The 15,672-nt window shown below is 44.3% G+C and overlaps 1 protein-coding gene across 1 annotated transcript in view; it reads right to left on the reverse strand.

Annotated features, from left to right (window-relative positions):
• The window catches only part of hectd1 (HECT domain containing 1), a 32,777-nt gene extending 21,046 nt beyond the window's left edge, over positions 1-11,731 (reverse strand). The window contains 13 exon segments of the mRNA XM_070920604.1: positions 417-587; positions 692-830; positions 1,145-1,319; positions 1,917-2,031; positions 2,160-2,258; positions 2,525-2,601; positions 2,832-3,102; positions 3,198-3,479; positions 3,564-3,791; positions 5,034-5,268; positions 5,378-5,527; positions 6,300-6,466; positions 11,585-11,731. Coding sequence (XP_070776705.1) covers positions 417-587; positions 692-830; positions 1,145-1,319; positions 1,917-2,031; positions 2,160-2,258; positions 2,525-2,601; positions 2,832-3,102; positions 3,198-3,479; positions 3,564-3,791; positions 5,034-5,268; positions 5,378-5,517 — 1,932 coding nt within the window. The 5' untranslated portion in view covers positions 5,518-5,527; positions 6,300-6,466; positions 11,585-11,731.
• Positions 11,732-15,672: the final 3,941 nt, after the last annotated feature.

The following is a 15,672-nucleotide window of genomic DNA, read 5'->3' on the forward strand; positions in this document are numbered from 1 at the left end:
GAGAAGCCACCATACATGATGCAGGTATCCAGTTAGACGTACTCTGAATATTTTTAACAAGTTTTTATTCAGTGTTTTAAAGATTCAACATTTATTTTCAGCGTTTTGATATTTTCTTAAATGGCAGATTATGGTGCAAAAATGTAAATATCTACTTTAACTGAAGTGTGAAGGACACTGCAGTGCTCACGCTAAACCAAATCTTAAAAAGAGCTTTGAAGGACGATTCTGCTTCAATTCAGGAGGCGTCATCGTGTCCACAGACCTCAGAACGAATGCATCATTGCTGACAGAAAGGACAGACTAAACTGCCAAATAGATGTATTATAAACCAGAATTATCCGTTAAATCTGAAGCCTCTTGTTCAACTTATCATCTGAGGCAGGACCAGATTCAGATTCTGTCTCACTCTCTACCTTCTCAGGTTTGGCTTCGTCCTCGTTCTCGTCGTCAGACGCCGGTCCAGCCAGAGTGGACACCTTGTTGATGACTCCCAGTCGAGCCAGCTGGTCAAGGAAGACGTCTCCACCTTTATCCACCAGATCTCTGATGATCTGCAGAGCCAGGAGGTGACCGTCATCGTCGTCCTGAGACACAAAGAGAGACAAAGACAGGTGTCACACACAAACAGAACTGTACTCATGGCTACAAAAAGGTGTGTGTGTGTGTGTGTGTGTGTGTGTGTGTGTACCTCCTGGTCGAGGACAGTCGCAGTGATCTCCACCAGCACAGTGGGAAGATTGTGTCCCGTCTCACTATCACACACCTCCTTCAGCAGGACTTCACTGCTGTAGTGAACCATCTTCCTGATCAGAGCCAGACTGGCTTTCCTACACACACAACAAAGCGCACACACACACACACACACACGTCTTGTCAACACATTTAAGCAGAAACATTTATTTTCTTTCACTGAATATTTTCTTGTTGGGCTCCATTTTACAAGAGAAAAGACAGCAGATCGTCTCAGTTAACTGAACAGAAGCAGAAGTGACAAAGTCTGACGATAAATCAGCCAATGACAGACAGCGTGGCCTAAAAGTGTAGCCCACCTTTCATCTGCTCTACTTAAAGGAAGATTAGGACTGTCGTAGCAAATGTTTACAGAGGTATAGTTCACTGTTGAGTGTCTGGTCCAGTTTACCTAATAGAAGGCAGCATGGTTTGCTGAAAGGTTTGTGCAAAAACAGGCAGAAGTCTCCTCAGGTAGATAGGAGCCATTTCTGGGTCTCCTTTGGGCTCGCTGCCCTCCTCCTCCTCTTTGTTCACATCTTTCTTCTTCTTGTCGTCGCCCTTGTTCACCGGACACATCCAGTCTCCTGCAGCACACACAGGTTTGTGTTAACTCACCTACCCCCCCTCTCATAGCAGAAGCAGTGTCGTGTCAGCTCATATGTTCGCATGTTACATTTTCTTTCCATAACTGACCTGGACGCAAATTTTGTTTATTGAAAAACGGGGAAATTAAGTGCTCAAACACTGTGAGCTGTTGACAGGTGACATCGACATTTCACAGTGTTTGAGCCAGGATTTTCAGGAGGGGGGGGGGTCCAATTTAGCCCGTTAGTACTTTTATAGTAGTTCAAGAGGGACATAAACAATACTGTCAACACTGTACACCCACTAAGAAGGAGCAGAAGAAAGAGTGCTGCTTCTCTCTGTGACCGAGGACTCACACAATAACCTTCAAACCTTCACACGTCTCTCTGTGTCCTACCTGACTTTATGTATCTCTGTGTGTGTCCTACCTGACTTTATGTCTCTCTGTGTGTCCTACCTGACTTTAAATAAAGTTAAAATGATTGGTTGTATTGTGGGTTAGCCATCTTCTGACACAGATAAATTCTCCACCTTTGTGTGGTAGTAGTATTGTAGTAGTACTGGATAGTAAATAATAGTATTATGGGTTTACTAACCGGGGGACTGCAGTATAGCCACCACCTCGCTGTGTCCTCTCTCCCTGGCCTTGTCCAGAGGAGTTTTCCCGTCCTCATCTCTCAGGTCAGGGTTGGCTCCGTGGCGCAGCAGAGTCTACACACACACACACAGTGAGTCCAGGTGAGAGGTAGTTACCTGAAAAGAAAACTGACAAACATTTCACAGAATCGGCCTTCTGGATGCTGTGTTGACAGTGTGTATTCACTCTGTGTGTGTGTCACCTTGGCTACTTGTGGGCGTCCGAAACAGGCAGCGTAGTGTAGTGAGGATGACCTCTGACCTCTGTTGACGTCCGCCCCCCTCTCACATAGAAACTCCACCTGGAACAACAACATACATGTGGAACAAGTGAAACTGCAGTCAGGAAATAAAACCTCCACATGAGTCAACACAAGTCTCCAGAGAGAAGAAACATGGAATATTACACTCTTAATGTATTCCACTTCATATACAAAAAGTATTTTAGCATTAATCTCACAGCACAGCCGAGGCTGACACGAAATCAGTGTTTAGTTTTGAATCCAAGCAGCTGGTGTGGCTAATAAACAAAAGAGATTTAAATAAGAAGCTCAGTGTCTTTTTTTACCATTTCCTGTGTGCCAAAAGCTGAAGCCCAGTTGAGCAGCGTCTGTCCAACATCGTCCATGAAGTTCACCTCAAAAGCTGCAACAGAAAGCAGACGGCTACTTAAACAAGATGACAGCGGTAAGCTTCCAGCAGAACACTGACAGTTCACAGACTACAGTGTAGTCCACATACCAAACAGACCACACAAAAACATGGTTTCTCAGGAAGACAAATGTAAAGATCCGTGTGTGTGTGTGTGTCTGTGTTGAGGAAGATATTCTCCAGGAGCCGACTGCTCCTGCAGTCTGTCAGTGTCGTGTTCTTACCTCCGGTGTCGATGGCGTCGATCAGAGCGTCGGTGTCCTTGCTGCGGATACAGTCGATGAGCTGTCGGTGCGACCTCTCCCCCGAACTGTCCAGGCGTCGCAGGCCGGGGATCCGACCCGTCGACCCCGCCGTGGATTTGGGCAGCGCCTTTCGTCCCTCAAACAGGAGCACCAGCAGGAGGTCCACCAGCCGCATAGTGTCCAGCACGCAGCGCTCGTCTCCCCCAAGAGCGGATTCCATTGAGTCTGGCAGCGCTGAGCGCAACAGGTCCTAAAGATGGAGGGGGGAGGGGGGGTGCAGAAAGGTTAGATTTCTTCTTCCATCTTAGAATTATGTTTTGGCGTGTTTGACGTGTGTCGACCCACATGTGTGACGAGCGGAGACCCTCTGCACAGCGTGGACAGCAGGCTGACGATGGTCGACACCTGGTTGCTCAGTTTGGAGTCCGGGGCCGAGGGGGTGGCGCCCGTCGAGGTTCGGCCAGGCTTACACGAGGAGGCAGGGCCCGACACCGTGCCACCGGCGGCCGCCATGCGGGACAGCAGCTCCTCCGTCAGGCCGTGTTTGGCTAAAGGGGCGGGGTCCACGCCGCGGCGCGTGAACCTGTCGGCCAATGAGGCGAAGCAGCGCAGAGCACCATCTGATACCTGGAGGACGGGAAGTGTTTAGTTCTATTGTTCTACTGAGGAACCAGCTGCTGGACAACACACTGCTGACTCCTTCGTAGTTACCTGGTGGTCTTCGTGTTTGAGGAGGCTGGACAGAGATTCCACGCAGGTCTCCAGAGACGAGTCCTGAGGCTCCATCTTGCTGCAGAGCCGGGACACCACGGCCATCGCAGAGTGCAGAGTGTCTTTATGAACCAGATGACCGCTGTCTCTGATGAAACTCAGCACACAGTTCAGACCGCCGGCCTCGAACACGGCGCCAGACTCCCTGGTACAGATCAGCTCCAGCACCTACACAACAAACACAGGAATTAAAACGATGAAGCGCTCTGTAGCAGGATGACTCGTCTCCACCTTCTGGTACCTCAGAGCCAGACGTCAAACCTGAACCAGAATTTCCTGAATTAACAGGAAAGTTTCAAATGGAAGTTTACGGAAAAGCTTGCAGGTTTAAGGACTACACCACTATAGATAATAAAGGTCCGGTGGCACGTGGTTGTGGATCTCCTGCCTGCGGTGTGGCTCTGCTCCAGAACACAAACATCCCCGATCCCTGATCAGTTGTTATTCTCATGTCTTGGCCTCAGTTAACCTCCAGTTATCTGCCTCCCTGTTCAGGATCATAACTGACTCTTTGATGAGATTTCACACTGCTGCCGTGATGACATCATAATGAGATAAAAACACTGTCTCCCTCAGTCAGACAGTAAAGACACTGTCTCAGACAGACTGCATGAAGTTCATCTAAGACTAAACTCCTGTTTGCACGTGTGCTGGTCAACATGCAGGGAACCACAAACAACCTGCCCCCCTCAGGTGAGTCAGACCTGGGACCAGAAGGATATATTTGTTTCCTCTGCACATCTTCGTCTGTCCTCATAGCAACAGGACATAATGAGACCACAGGCCTGAGATGAGAGACCATGACACATCTGCATTTATAAAAAAAAAAAAAACCTTCTTACAGACTACACAGTTGTTGTGCTTAAGGCCATTGAGGCCCAACAGCATTGTGGGGAAAAAAATACAGCCTTCCTCATTCATTTGAATGAGACCAAAGTTGAAAAATCAAACTAAACAACTCCGGGTTGTCCGGCAAAGAAGTGTAATCTGGTTTCATTTTGAATGCAGTTTAACGCGGCATCATCCCACTACACGTTGTGGCGGCCAATCAAATACGTGCGAGCACACATTCCTGGTCAATGACTAAATTGAAGGCTGTTTCTACAGTTTCTAAAATGTCTGTCGCTGTGAGGAACTTTCCCGAGCTGTAAAATCCTGTTTCAGAGAATTATAAATGATAAACCTTCAAAGTCACTGATCCGATACTCAAACTGGACTTCCTGGATATTTCATCAGCACCCTGTGTTATTTTACCTGTCTGACAGCCCAGAGCTCCAACATTTTAAAAACAAAGATTCAGATTCTGCAGTAAAATGAAAGAAACCTTAATGAAATTCCATCAGACTCCACGATGCCGACCCTCCATTGCAACACTACTTTTTTGTGTGCGGCCTCCTCCTGTCCTCCTACCTTGACACACTGCTCGGCCAGGTCTCTGCTGGTCCTGTTGTTAAGCTCCACCACCACCAGCCGGTTGCACAGCGCCTTGATGGCCCCGTCCACTCCCACGATCCTCCTGGTGCACTCTGCAGACACGTCCAGGTAGTAGGTAATGGCTCTGGCCGTGACCTCCAGCACGTTATCTGGAGCGCTCTCATCCAGGAAGATCTTACAGAGCGCCGGGAGAAACGTCCGAGGAGGACACCTGAACAAGAGGGGGAGGTCAGGGAGACGGTCAGTGCACAGTCCACGGACCTCTGACCTCCTGACTACTGACTGCGTTCATCGCTTGCGATCAAAAGCTGAACACTCACGTCTCGAAGCAGCGGTCGACGTTGTCCGACATGAGCAGCAGCATGCAGAGCTGCTCCAGAGCGATGAGCTGCATGTCCCGCTCATCGCCCTGACCCATCTGCAGCCACTCCAGCAGGGTGTCTGGGTCCACGTCCGCCATGATGGTTAGCCTGAAGGGACAACAAAACACACAGCGTACACCTAGCTTAACAGCAGTGTGTGTGTTACACATTTACCATTACCATCTGTATACCTGCTTCTTCTGTCTAGTGTTACTGGGGCTATCCCAGCATGCACTGGGCAAGACTCGGTGTACGTGAATGTTTTTAAATACATGCATTAGAAGCTTTGAAATGTTCCTCTGTCATTTCTTTGGAAAGTTACTGTTGATGAAAAACTTGTTAAAGACGATTTATGAGGAACAGACTGAATCTCCAAATACAGTAAGATCAGTGACGCACAGGGATTTGACTGAAACGGAATATAAAAATATATTTTGGACTAATATCACCTTATTCCTCGACTTGTTTCTACGTTATTCTTAGACTAAAATATTCATAGTCAAAGAAAACCACAAAAGTCCGAGTCTAGTTTCAGTCACCAAAAACTAAGACAAGACTGTTCCGTCAAGGTTTTCTTGACTAACAACTGGCTTTTGATAATCAGGACTAAAGTAACTGACAAGATTAACACTACTAGTATGTTATTGGGACATTAGACATTAGCTTCACACTGCCAGGTTCCAGGTGCAACTGAATTTATATTCAGAACAGCAGATATTTGGTTCACAGGGTCAAATAAACCCAAAGTCCTGGACTGAACAAGTACAAAGACTCACACAGCTGCACTTTCAGAGCCGGTGCTTCGACACTGACCTCTGCTTGAAAAGCTAAATTATGAGATACACCTTATTCCCGTCACTTGCGTCACAGGAGCGCTCACCTGGCTCCCCGTTGGCTACCCGGTCTGGCTCAGGGCCCAATCACTGCTCAAAGTTCTGTCGCTGTTTGGGACTCATCCAACCAACCGGACGGAGGGAGGGAGGAAACACGGACAAGGAAGTCGTCGCTCGCTCTCACAGGGGCTTCTGGGACATGAAGTCTCTTTACCTGCAAACAAAACAACGGAGGAAGTGAAGGAGACATTTAAATAACCGACACCAGAGAAAGATGACTAATTATCTAGTTCACAAAGGAATGAAAATGAAATGATTACAGTTCATCATTGTTTACACAGGGCAGTGGATAATCCCTGGACGGCTGCAGTTCACGCTCATTTATACAGGGCCGAGGTCAATTCTTGGATGACTCTAGCATAAGCTTGTTTACATAAAGGCGCTGGATAATTCCAGGGTGACTGCAACAGTTTATACAGGGCAGTGGATAATTACTAGAGGACTATAGCTTGTGTATACAGAGCAATGGATAATTCCTGGACGACTGCACCTTGTGATTGTTTATACAGGTCAGTGGATATTTCCTGGGTAGGGATGGGTTCTGCTAGCAGGTTCTACTTTGGCTCTGGTTCCATGTTGGTAAAATACCCAGATTCATTAAGCTCAGAGCTTTCCAAACAGCCGGCTACCACAGTGATTGTATACATTTTTGATTCTAATAAAATAGTTTTGATTAACACTGATTATTGATTGATGGGGACACACATCTGCCATTGCTGTGATAACTCCAGAAGGACGAGCGCTCGGCCTCTGCCTCACGCCGGTGTTACACTGAATTCTGCAACCCGTCAGATTCTGTGACCTGCAGCAGTGCAACAGACAAATCTGCAGTTGTAGCTCAGTGTTGTTTTCCCTGGCAGCACAAGGAAGAAGGGTCAGGACAGGGTTAATGAATGTGTGATGGATACGTGGTGAAAGCTCTACACCCCGCCAGCACAGCTGAATCTCTGCGGTTTAGGGTTGAAACTGAAGGAAATAAAAACAATATGTCTTCATTCTCCAAACAAACCACCTGAACAGATTTAATGATTTGGATTTGATGAAATGCTACAGAGCCACATCCTGACTGAGTGACGGTGGTGTGTCTCTAAAGGGCAGAGGACATGTTCTGTTGAAACAAGGCTTTGGATAAATCCTGCTTAACTGTAACTTGTTCGCATTGTAAAAGGAAGTGGATACTTCCTGGATGACAGACCAGCTGCCAAAGCTTTTCAGGTGGAATGTACACAACAGAATTCATGTAGACGTACGCCTAATTAGACGTATCAGACTGACCCGCAGTAAAACAAGTGTAGCATGTGTGAAGTTCAGGATCTGACAAGCTAATTTAACTCCATGTTGTTGTCACAGACAAACGAGCTACACAGGGACTGAACTCTGATGTGGTTTTCCCTTCAAACAGAGTCTGACAGGCGCAGAGACATTCAGAGCTGCAACGCTTCCACAGAACAGACACTGTTGGTTGACAGCAGCTAATATGCAAATCTGAAGCGCCTCGATGATGCCGGAGCTCAGCTGACGGTCGAAGGAGGGAGGACCACCGAGTCTGCTGTCAGACCCAAGTATAAAAGGACGTAACAGGAACTAGAAGGTAACAGCAAAAAACAGGGAACCAAACCAGCAGTGGAGGCAGACCTGAACCTCCACAACATCAAATCCTCCAGTTCACATCCGTTTACTGAACACAAGCTTCATCTTCAACGGCTAAATCTGAACTTCATCTACTTCGAAACTCAGCTGAAGAAACTTGAACATCTCCTGGTACAGTTCATAATGCACTGTCAGAGAAAACCAATCAATACAAAAATGTAAAAAATCTTTTTGGGTGGGGGATGTGGTTTGGCAGGGCGCCTGAATGAATGATGGGAAACACTGCTGAAATCTCACTGTTACGACAAACATTTCTTCATCAAGCAGAGAGCCAACATGGAGGCCTGAGAGACTTAACAGGAGCTTGATAGTTAGTAAAACAGTTCGATATTGTTGAGATTTTATAAACTCTGATTCTTGTAAAAGAAAAGAAACTTAGGTTAAAAGTTACATAAACTCTTCACATCTGTAACTGCTGAGTCAGGAGGATTTTAGGAGCTAAAACAAGGTCAGAGTGCAGACGAGGCTGATGATCCTCAGTGTCAAAAACATCAAGATGTTCCCACTTTAAAAGGCTTTGCTTTCACATTAAATTAAACTAATGTCACTTTTAAACACTCACAGGTCATTTAATCAGCAGTAAGTCTGTAATGGTGTACATGTCTGCCAGATCTGTTTGAGCTAAATCATTTCAACTTGCTTTTTCAATCCATACATCTGCCATACGTTCTTCAGCTGCTGTTGAAAGCTCCAGAAAACACTAGTGACAGTAGTTTCACCCTCATGTGTGGAGTAGATTAGAAGCAGCATCATCCGTAGCATCGTTTATTTTTCCACTATAAAATGTCCCACTCACTTCTTTAACTTAACTTTAAAGAGGTCCTTATGAAAGTGTTTGTTTATGTTGTGATCACGTGAAAAAGGAATAAACAGACATGTAATCTCTAAAATACCTATATCAGCCTTCAGCCATCCGCATGTCACATGACCCTCACCTGGTCAACCAGCTCCCCCTACCTATTTTACATACTTAGATCCATTATCCACCATTATCAAATATCTACTGTTTATTTTCTTGATGAATTATTCGGTCTATAAAAACATCAGAAAATACCCATCAAGATACCTTAGAGCCCGAGGCGACATCATTAAATGTCTGCTTTAAAGATCCAAAGATATTCAGTTCACTGTGATGTGGGACCAAAACCTGGAACCATCAAATATGACATTTCTGGTTGAAAACTGACTTCAACGATGAATCGATGGGCTGCAGGATTCACCGTCTGTCACATGTTACTATCCAGGAGGAGACGAGGTCAAAGAGCCTCTCCGCTGACGTTATCCTGACTCTCTATAATATCTGGAGCACTGCAGCAGGCTAGCATAGCACTGCAGCACGGCATGCTGGGAGTCTGATGGGTCCAGGCTAAGTTGATTAGGGTCTAATTTGAAGCCAACCGGTCTGTCTGACTGTCCGTCTGTCTAGATAGAAACAGGCTGTGCTGGACAGATCCTCTTATCAACAGATTAATCATCACAACTTGCCAGAGAGCGTCCTGGCCTCCTCCCCCTTCCTCCCCCCTCAGGCCCGGGGCGACCACAGCAGGACCGAACGGCCAGCCTGTCGCTCACTCAGTCACAGGGTTTGGCTTTCACCCCTTTAACCCTTCGTGGTGTCCTGTGTCCACTTTCAGATTGAGGTCAGCGATCAGCAGCAGCGGTAGAAAACACACACTTTTCTTTTCCTCCTCGGCCCTTTAAAGTCACAGATCCACCGAGGACAACACTTCACAGCGAAGCATGGAAAAGAAAGTAGATTCTAACCAAAGTACTGTTTCAGTACTGCTGTGGTTATTGGTATCAGTGGGCTTCAGATGAAAGACATGACTTCCACTGTCTGACGTGTTAATCCAACCCACTCTCTCGTGATACTGACTCAAATACCTCAACTCGTGGTATCTGTTGATACCAAGAACCAATGTGTGCACTCTTTTCCCCAAATTTAAAATCAATGTCCTCGCTGAAACACTGAGTTTGCAATGACATTGACGAGGAAGCTTTAATATGGACCATCACATTATGGCCAATACCTGATACGCCAATACTAGGTCAGATCATAATATAATAAATAATAAATATAATAAATCAATAAACACTTTCCTTTAGACTTGTTATGACCTGTTTCATTTGAAGTATACCGAGGCCTTTATATCAGGAGCAGAAAGTTTCCAACGACTCCACTGATCTGTGACACACTTGATAAAAGGCACCAAAAACTCTAAATGACCACATTCTACAATCTGACTAACATTTACTTAACAATTAAGCAGGACTGCAACTGACAACTATTTCCATTTCATGTTAATCTGCTGATGATTTTGTTTTCAATTAACCATTTGGATTATTAAGTGTAGGATAAATAGTGAAGATGCTCATCACAAACTCCTGAAGCCCAAGGCGACGTCTTCGAATGTCTTTTTATGTAATGTTGGGCAAAAATTACTCAATTACCAGCAAAAGTGTTGCAGACTATTTTCTGTCAATGGCCTAATTAACTGAGTCTTTGGGTTTTACTTTAAAGCCAACATGGAAAATCAGTCCTCAAAGTTCTCAGACAAAAATCCCCCTATAGTTGAGCACCTTGTGTGATATGATAGAAAGCTCCGGAACAGCCAAAGTGTGGACCATATGGTGAGGTTGTTTTGTCAGCTTGGTACAGTTGTGCATTAATCAATAAAAGAGAGAAACGAGTTGCAGTCATTGTGTAAACACTAAAATAAAGTCTTCTGGTACTCGTGATTATTCCCCATGTTCCCCTGCCCTGCTTGAACAAACCCTCTTTGTTTGTGACTTCAAACTTGTACAACGTCAGAAACTCGGCCACAGACAGGCTGGTTACGAGTAAACTGGGAAAATTTCATGGTTCAGCCATATCTGACAAAGCCAGCAGTGTGACCCCAAGTTTCGTCATCTGGCTCGTAAGGAGCCTAATCATTTCATCGGACACAAATCAACATAAGAGGATATAGCAGGGATGTGTTACTGGCGACGATAAGCCTTCTAGCTAGCTGTCCAGTCGGGCACACAGGGTTTTATGGCGAAGTTACACAGAGTTGCTGCCAGTTTCTAAGCATTAGCTAGCTGTTAGCTTTGCTAACAAGAGACTTGCTAACGTAACGCTGATTAGCAACTGCGATGTTGTCAGGCCGGTAAAACAAACTGTAACTCCCAGAAAATATCCTACACGTACGACCAAGAACCCAACAGTCTTAGACGGGTTTATATGTTGGTTTGTTATCCGGCATATAAATAAATAACAAGCACCGAAACCCGGCTGATGTTAGCCGGTTAGCCCCACCATAGCTAATCCAAACGCTAACGTTAGCTGAAATAACGGCAGCGTCCTCGGGTTTCTGTGATAAAACCGCATTTATCACCGACAGGAAACCTTTGCTACTTAACCGCCCCGCCACGAAACACAGACGCCATCACTGTGTATGTGTTTTATGTGTAGCGTTAATGTCCATTTAGTGCGCTAACTATATTCGCGGCCTCGGACTCTAAACGCGAACCGCGGGGCTCGAGTTCCGGGAGAGCCGAAAGGCCGCTGCGTAGCGGCGAACACCCACCACGAGCGACGCCGGCCCGGGCTCGCTTTTACCTCCAGGGATGAGCCACTCACCGTTTTTTCTTTTCGGCACAGAGACAATCGGCAGATGTATAAATCAAGATCTTCTATGTCCAACTGAAGGGTGAAGAGCTGTATCTATCGCCGATACCCGGGGTTGAATCACGTCCTTCCCATTTCTTCAGAACGGGTCTAAAAGGGTCAGAGTGGACGGCGAGGCGATAAACAGACCAGAGCGGACTGAAATGGAGAGCTGAGCCGACTGCCTCTGCTGCGTTCAGGAGCTGCCCCTGAGCTCGGAAATACGATTTTCATTCATTTAGATTTTTAGATTTATTTTTCTTGTCTTTTCCTGTATATCCATGTATATTATTATATTTGATCTTATTTTGCATGCATATGCCAGTCAATTGTATAAATACATCCTTATGCTGTTCTGTGTTAATGGTGTGAAGAATGAATAAAAACAAATTGGTCAAATAATAATACCTGCTTTTTAAATGAAAAAATTAAAATACGTTTTTCCTATAAATTAATCAAAGTGATAGGGTTGGGGTTAGTATACCGCAGGCTACATTTGATCTTTTATTGGTTAACAACAAATATGGAGAAAGACTTCCTTACTTAGAAATGACAAAATACTTCCATGAAAGTCATGGCTACAATGAAATCAGTAAAAACATTTAAACACCAGGACCAGTATTTGTTATTGTACAATGAATTACACAATGGGATTTATCAGGCATGTATTCACCTTAAACTGTATTATCGTCTTTACTGAATGAAATGTAGTCCATAATAGTAAACAGATGTATAAACACCTTTTATGATCATTATTCATTTGGATGTGATATGATAATAGAGCATGGCATACTTGTGGGGTCAATTTTTAGCCCTTAAAAGAGCCGCCATTTCATTTGGGTCACAAAAAAACTACTTAATCACGCTTCTTGTTGATAACTCTGGGGTTTACGACAGTACCTTAAGGCAGCATGTGGAGGCGACGCAGCTGACGTCAGGGGGCGCTGCAGCATGTTTGTTTCTGCTCAAAGATAAAGTTTCCAAAGAGTTTCACAACTGATAACAACACTTTTAATTATTATATTTCTGATTAATCATTGCTGGTGGTACTTAAACACATAAAGTCTTGATTTTATCCTAAAGTTTCTATAAATCAGTTCTCTTGAGCATTTCTATTCAGGGACAGTCTCTACTTTTCACTCCACTACATTTATCTGAAGAATCTGTCGATTTACATTTCAACATATTGTAATATATTTATAGAATATGATGCATCGGTTCAGTTTAAGCTCATTTCTTAACACCCAATATGTTTTTTTCCCCCATTTATGTGAATTTTCATTTAAAAAAAAAAGCTGCTAGCATAGCCGCAGACTGGTTTGGTTCAAACTATCAAAGCATCAGAAACAAAAAGGAAATGATTTAGTGTCTTTACCTCCTCGGCCGTGTGAAAACTACAGACACAAATAAACCTTCCTCACACACTGGCAGTGTTTGTTCACATGCTGAAGATAAATAAAGAAAACTGGAAACTGAATTAGAAGAAAAACGTGTTTTATTCACTCGCTGCCGTTAGAAAACAACATGTTAACTCATTCATTCAGTTCACACCTGTACACAGAGCCAGGTGAGCTCACACACTCAAACACACACTCATACAGCTGGCGTGTGCGTGTGTGAAGCTGCTGAAGCTGGAAGCACACAGCTCACCTGGTTAATATACTTATTGCAGGTAAATCTTTAGTGTTTTTGTTTGATTACGACAGATATTTTACAGGAAATCATGTTAGAATTGTTTCGACTCTTCACTGATATGAACATTCACATTTAGACAATAAAAGTCCTTTAAAACCAGCCAACCTTACATTCTTGACTCCCAGGCTACAGCTTTCACTGCAGACGACTCAAACCGATAAACATGATGTGGTTGATATTACGACAACGTAGTGTTGTTAAACTAAAGTGCTGATGACTAAATTGTCCCTTACAGGCCACCGTATGACTAATAACAATCAGAGTCTTCAGGTTGTGTTTCTATGTGATTTATCAGACAAAAGTCAACATTTTACTAAAAAAAAAACAAAATCCTCTTCATCTCTGGTTCCTTTGTCTAAACTCTTCTCTGTTATTCACTCGAGGGTCAAAGGAAGTCGTGTCAACATGACCTTTGACCCTCAACCTCCATTTATTGTTAGTGATACAGGAAAAGAAGCTTATTCTACTGCCAACTTCAGATTGTTTTCCTACTTTACATGCATAGAGTAAATAGAGATAACAAGTATTTCAAAATAAAAGCCTCAAGTGACAGAATATTGGCAGACCGGATCAAACAGCTGCTGTTTGTTTAATTGTACTTGTAGTGCCAGTCGGGCCTCCATTGACTTTGAGATGCTCTCCTGTGATTGGTCGCCCACTGCCTGTAACGTACATGTATCCTTCATGGTAAAGCCATTTCATGAGAAAAGTCAAAACTCTGAGATTAAAGTCTCGCCTGATAAATCAACATTTAACTTTCAGTTTATTTGAATCACTGGAAAAAAATCCAGACTTGTATCGCAGCGTTCGAGCCCGCCAACGCACCGCTGAACACAAGGCTCTCGACCAATCAGGAAGCCACGAGCGTTTGTTGTTTTGGAACTATTCTGTGGTGTCGTGCTGCCATCTAGTGGCCTTTCATGTTGTTGAACTTTTTTAAACAGTGAAACATCGTGTGATGAGACAACACTGCAGCACACACTGGGTCTGTGACAACGTACTGCGTCATCGCACCGCTTAAGATCTGGAACACATATCTGGAGATAAAATATGATCATTAAATATAAAAACATGCATGACAGTATCACATCCTGTCACATATTGTAAAATGTAATCCAAAGATGGTGTCTGGACATTTCTGTAATTTGGGGATGTTGAGTCTCTTTAAGTATAAAACCAAAGGTTGTAATCAGAGGTGTGGGCAGCAACTTTGTCCAACTTTAATTTCAGAATTTTTACTTTTTCCCCAAATGGTGGCTGTAGTGCACTTCATACTAATGTTACATTATACGCTCCGTTTGTCTTTCAGTCTCAGTCTCCGGACACCACAGACACAGGAAACATGTCGCCCCAGAAAGAACTATTTAAGGTTTTAAAAAAACTTCAGTCTCGTGAGACTTGGAGTATTATTACAGTCAAATGCCCCATGTAGCCAAATATCTGCAGCTTTTCATTTCATTTTGATTTTGGGATGAAAACCTTCAGATGTGAAATCCAGCATTCCCTTTGAGAAGTCTGTCCATGTGTTTCATGTTCCTCATGTGTGATGTGGAATATGAATTCATTACTGCACCACAGAGTTCAAACAGGTTTAACTCGCTGCAGGTGAAGTTCTCCTTTAACCCGTCACTGATGACAGCAGCGATGACATCTCCTTATCAACAAATCATCAACACTTCATATCTCCGCTGATCCAAACTATCCATCTGTTTTTGATGTGCTGCCCTCCAGCTGTTTACTGTACAGCTGCAACAATTAGCCCATTCGAGTCATTGTTTAAGACAGAATGCCAAAATGTTCTGGCTGCAGCTTCTGAGATACGAATATCTCTCTGCATGTCGATTTCATAGAAGTGATCGAAAAACTGACGGAGGATTTGGAAACAGATCAGCAGTGACGGAGAGTGAAGACGATCTTTAACGTCACTCTGACTGATGTCAGGTGCCCCACCATAGCTAATCCAAACGCTAACGTTAGCTGAAATAACGGCAGCGTCCTCGGGTTTCTGTGATAAAACCGCATTTATCACAGACAGGAAACCTTTGCTACTTAACCGCCCGCCAAGAAACACAGACGCTATCACTGTGTATGTGTTTTATGTGTCCATTTAGTGGACACACATGTGACAGGAACACGCCGCCATGTTGGAAGAGTCATGACATCAAAGATTGTCGCCCTGAACATTAAAACATCCAGACAGTTTGTGATGTCATAATATGGCTCTGTTTTCCTGTCATTCTTCCAACATGGCGGCGTGCCCGGCTCACCTCTTGAACTTCATTCTTCATGTTACTGATCAGATTCTCAGACAACAAAAGTACCATATGTCCCAGGGGACAGTGAACGCAGCACTGTTGCAAGTCGTC

This window comes from Enoplosus armatus, chromosome 15, assembly GCF_043641665.1.
Source record: "Enoplosus armatus isolate fEnoArm2 chromosome 15, fEnoArm2.hap1, whole genome shotgun sequence".
Lineage (NCBI taxonomy): Eukaryota > Metazoa > Chordata > Actinopteri > Centrarchiformes > Enoplosidae > Enoplosus > Enoplosus armatus.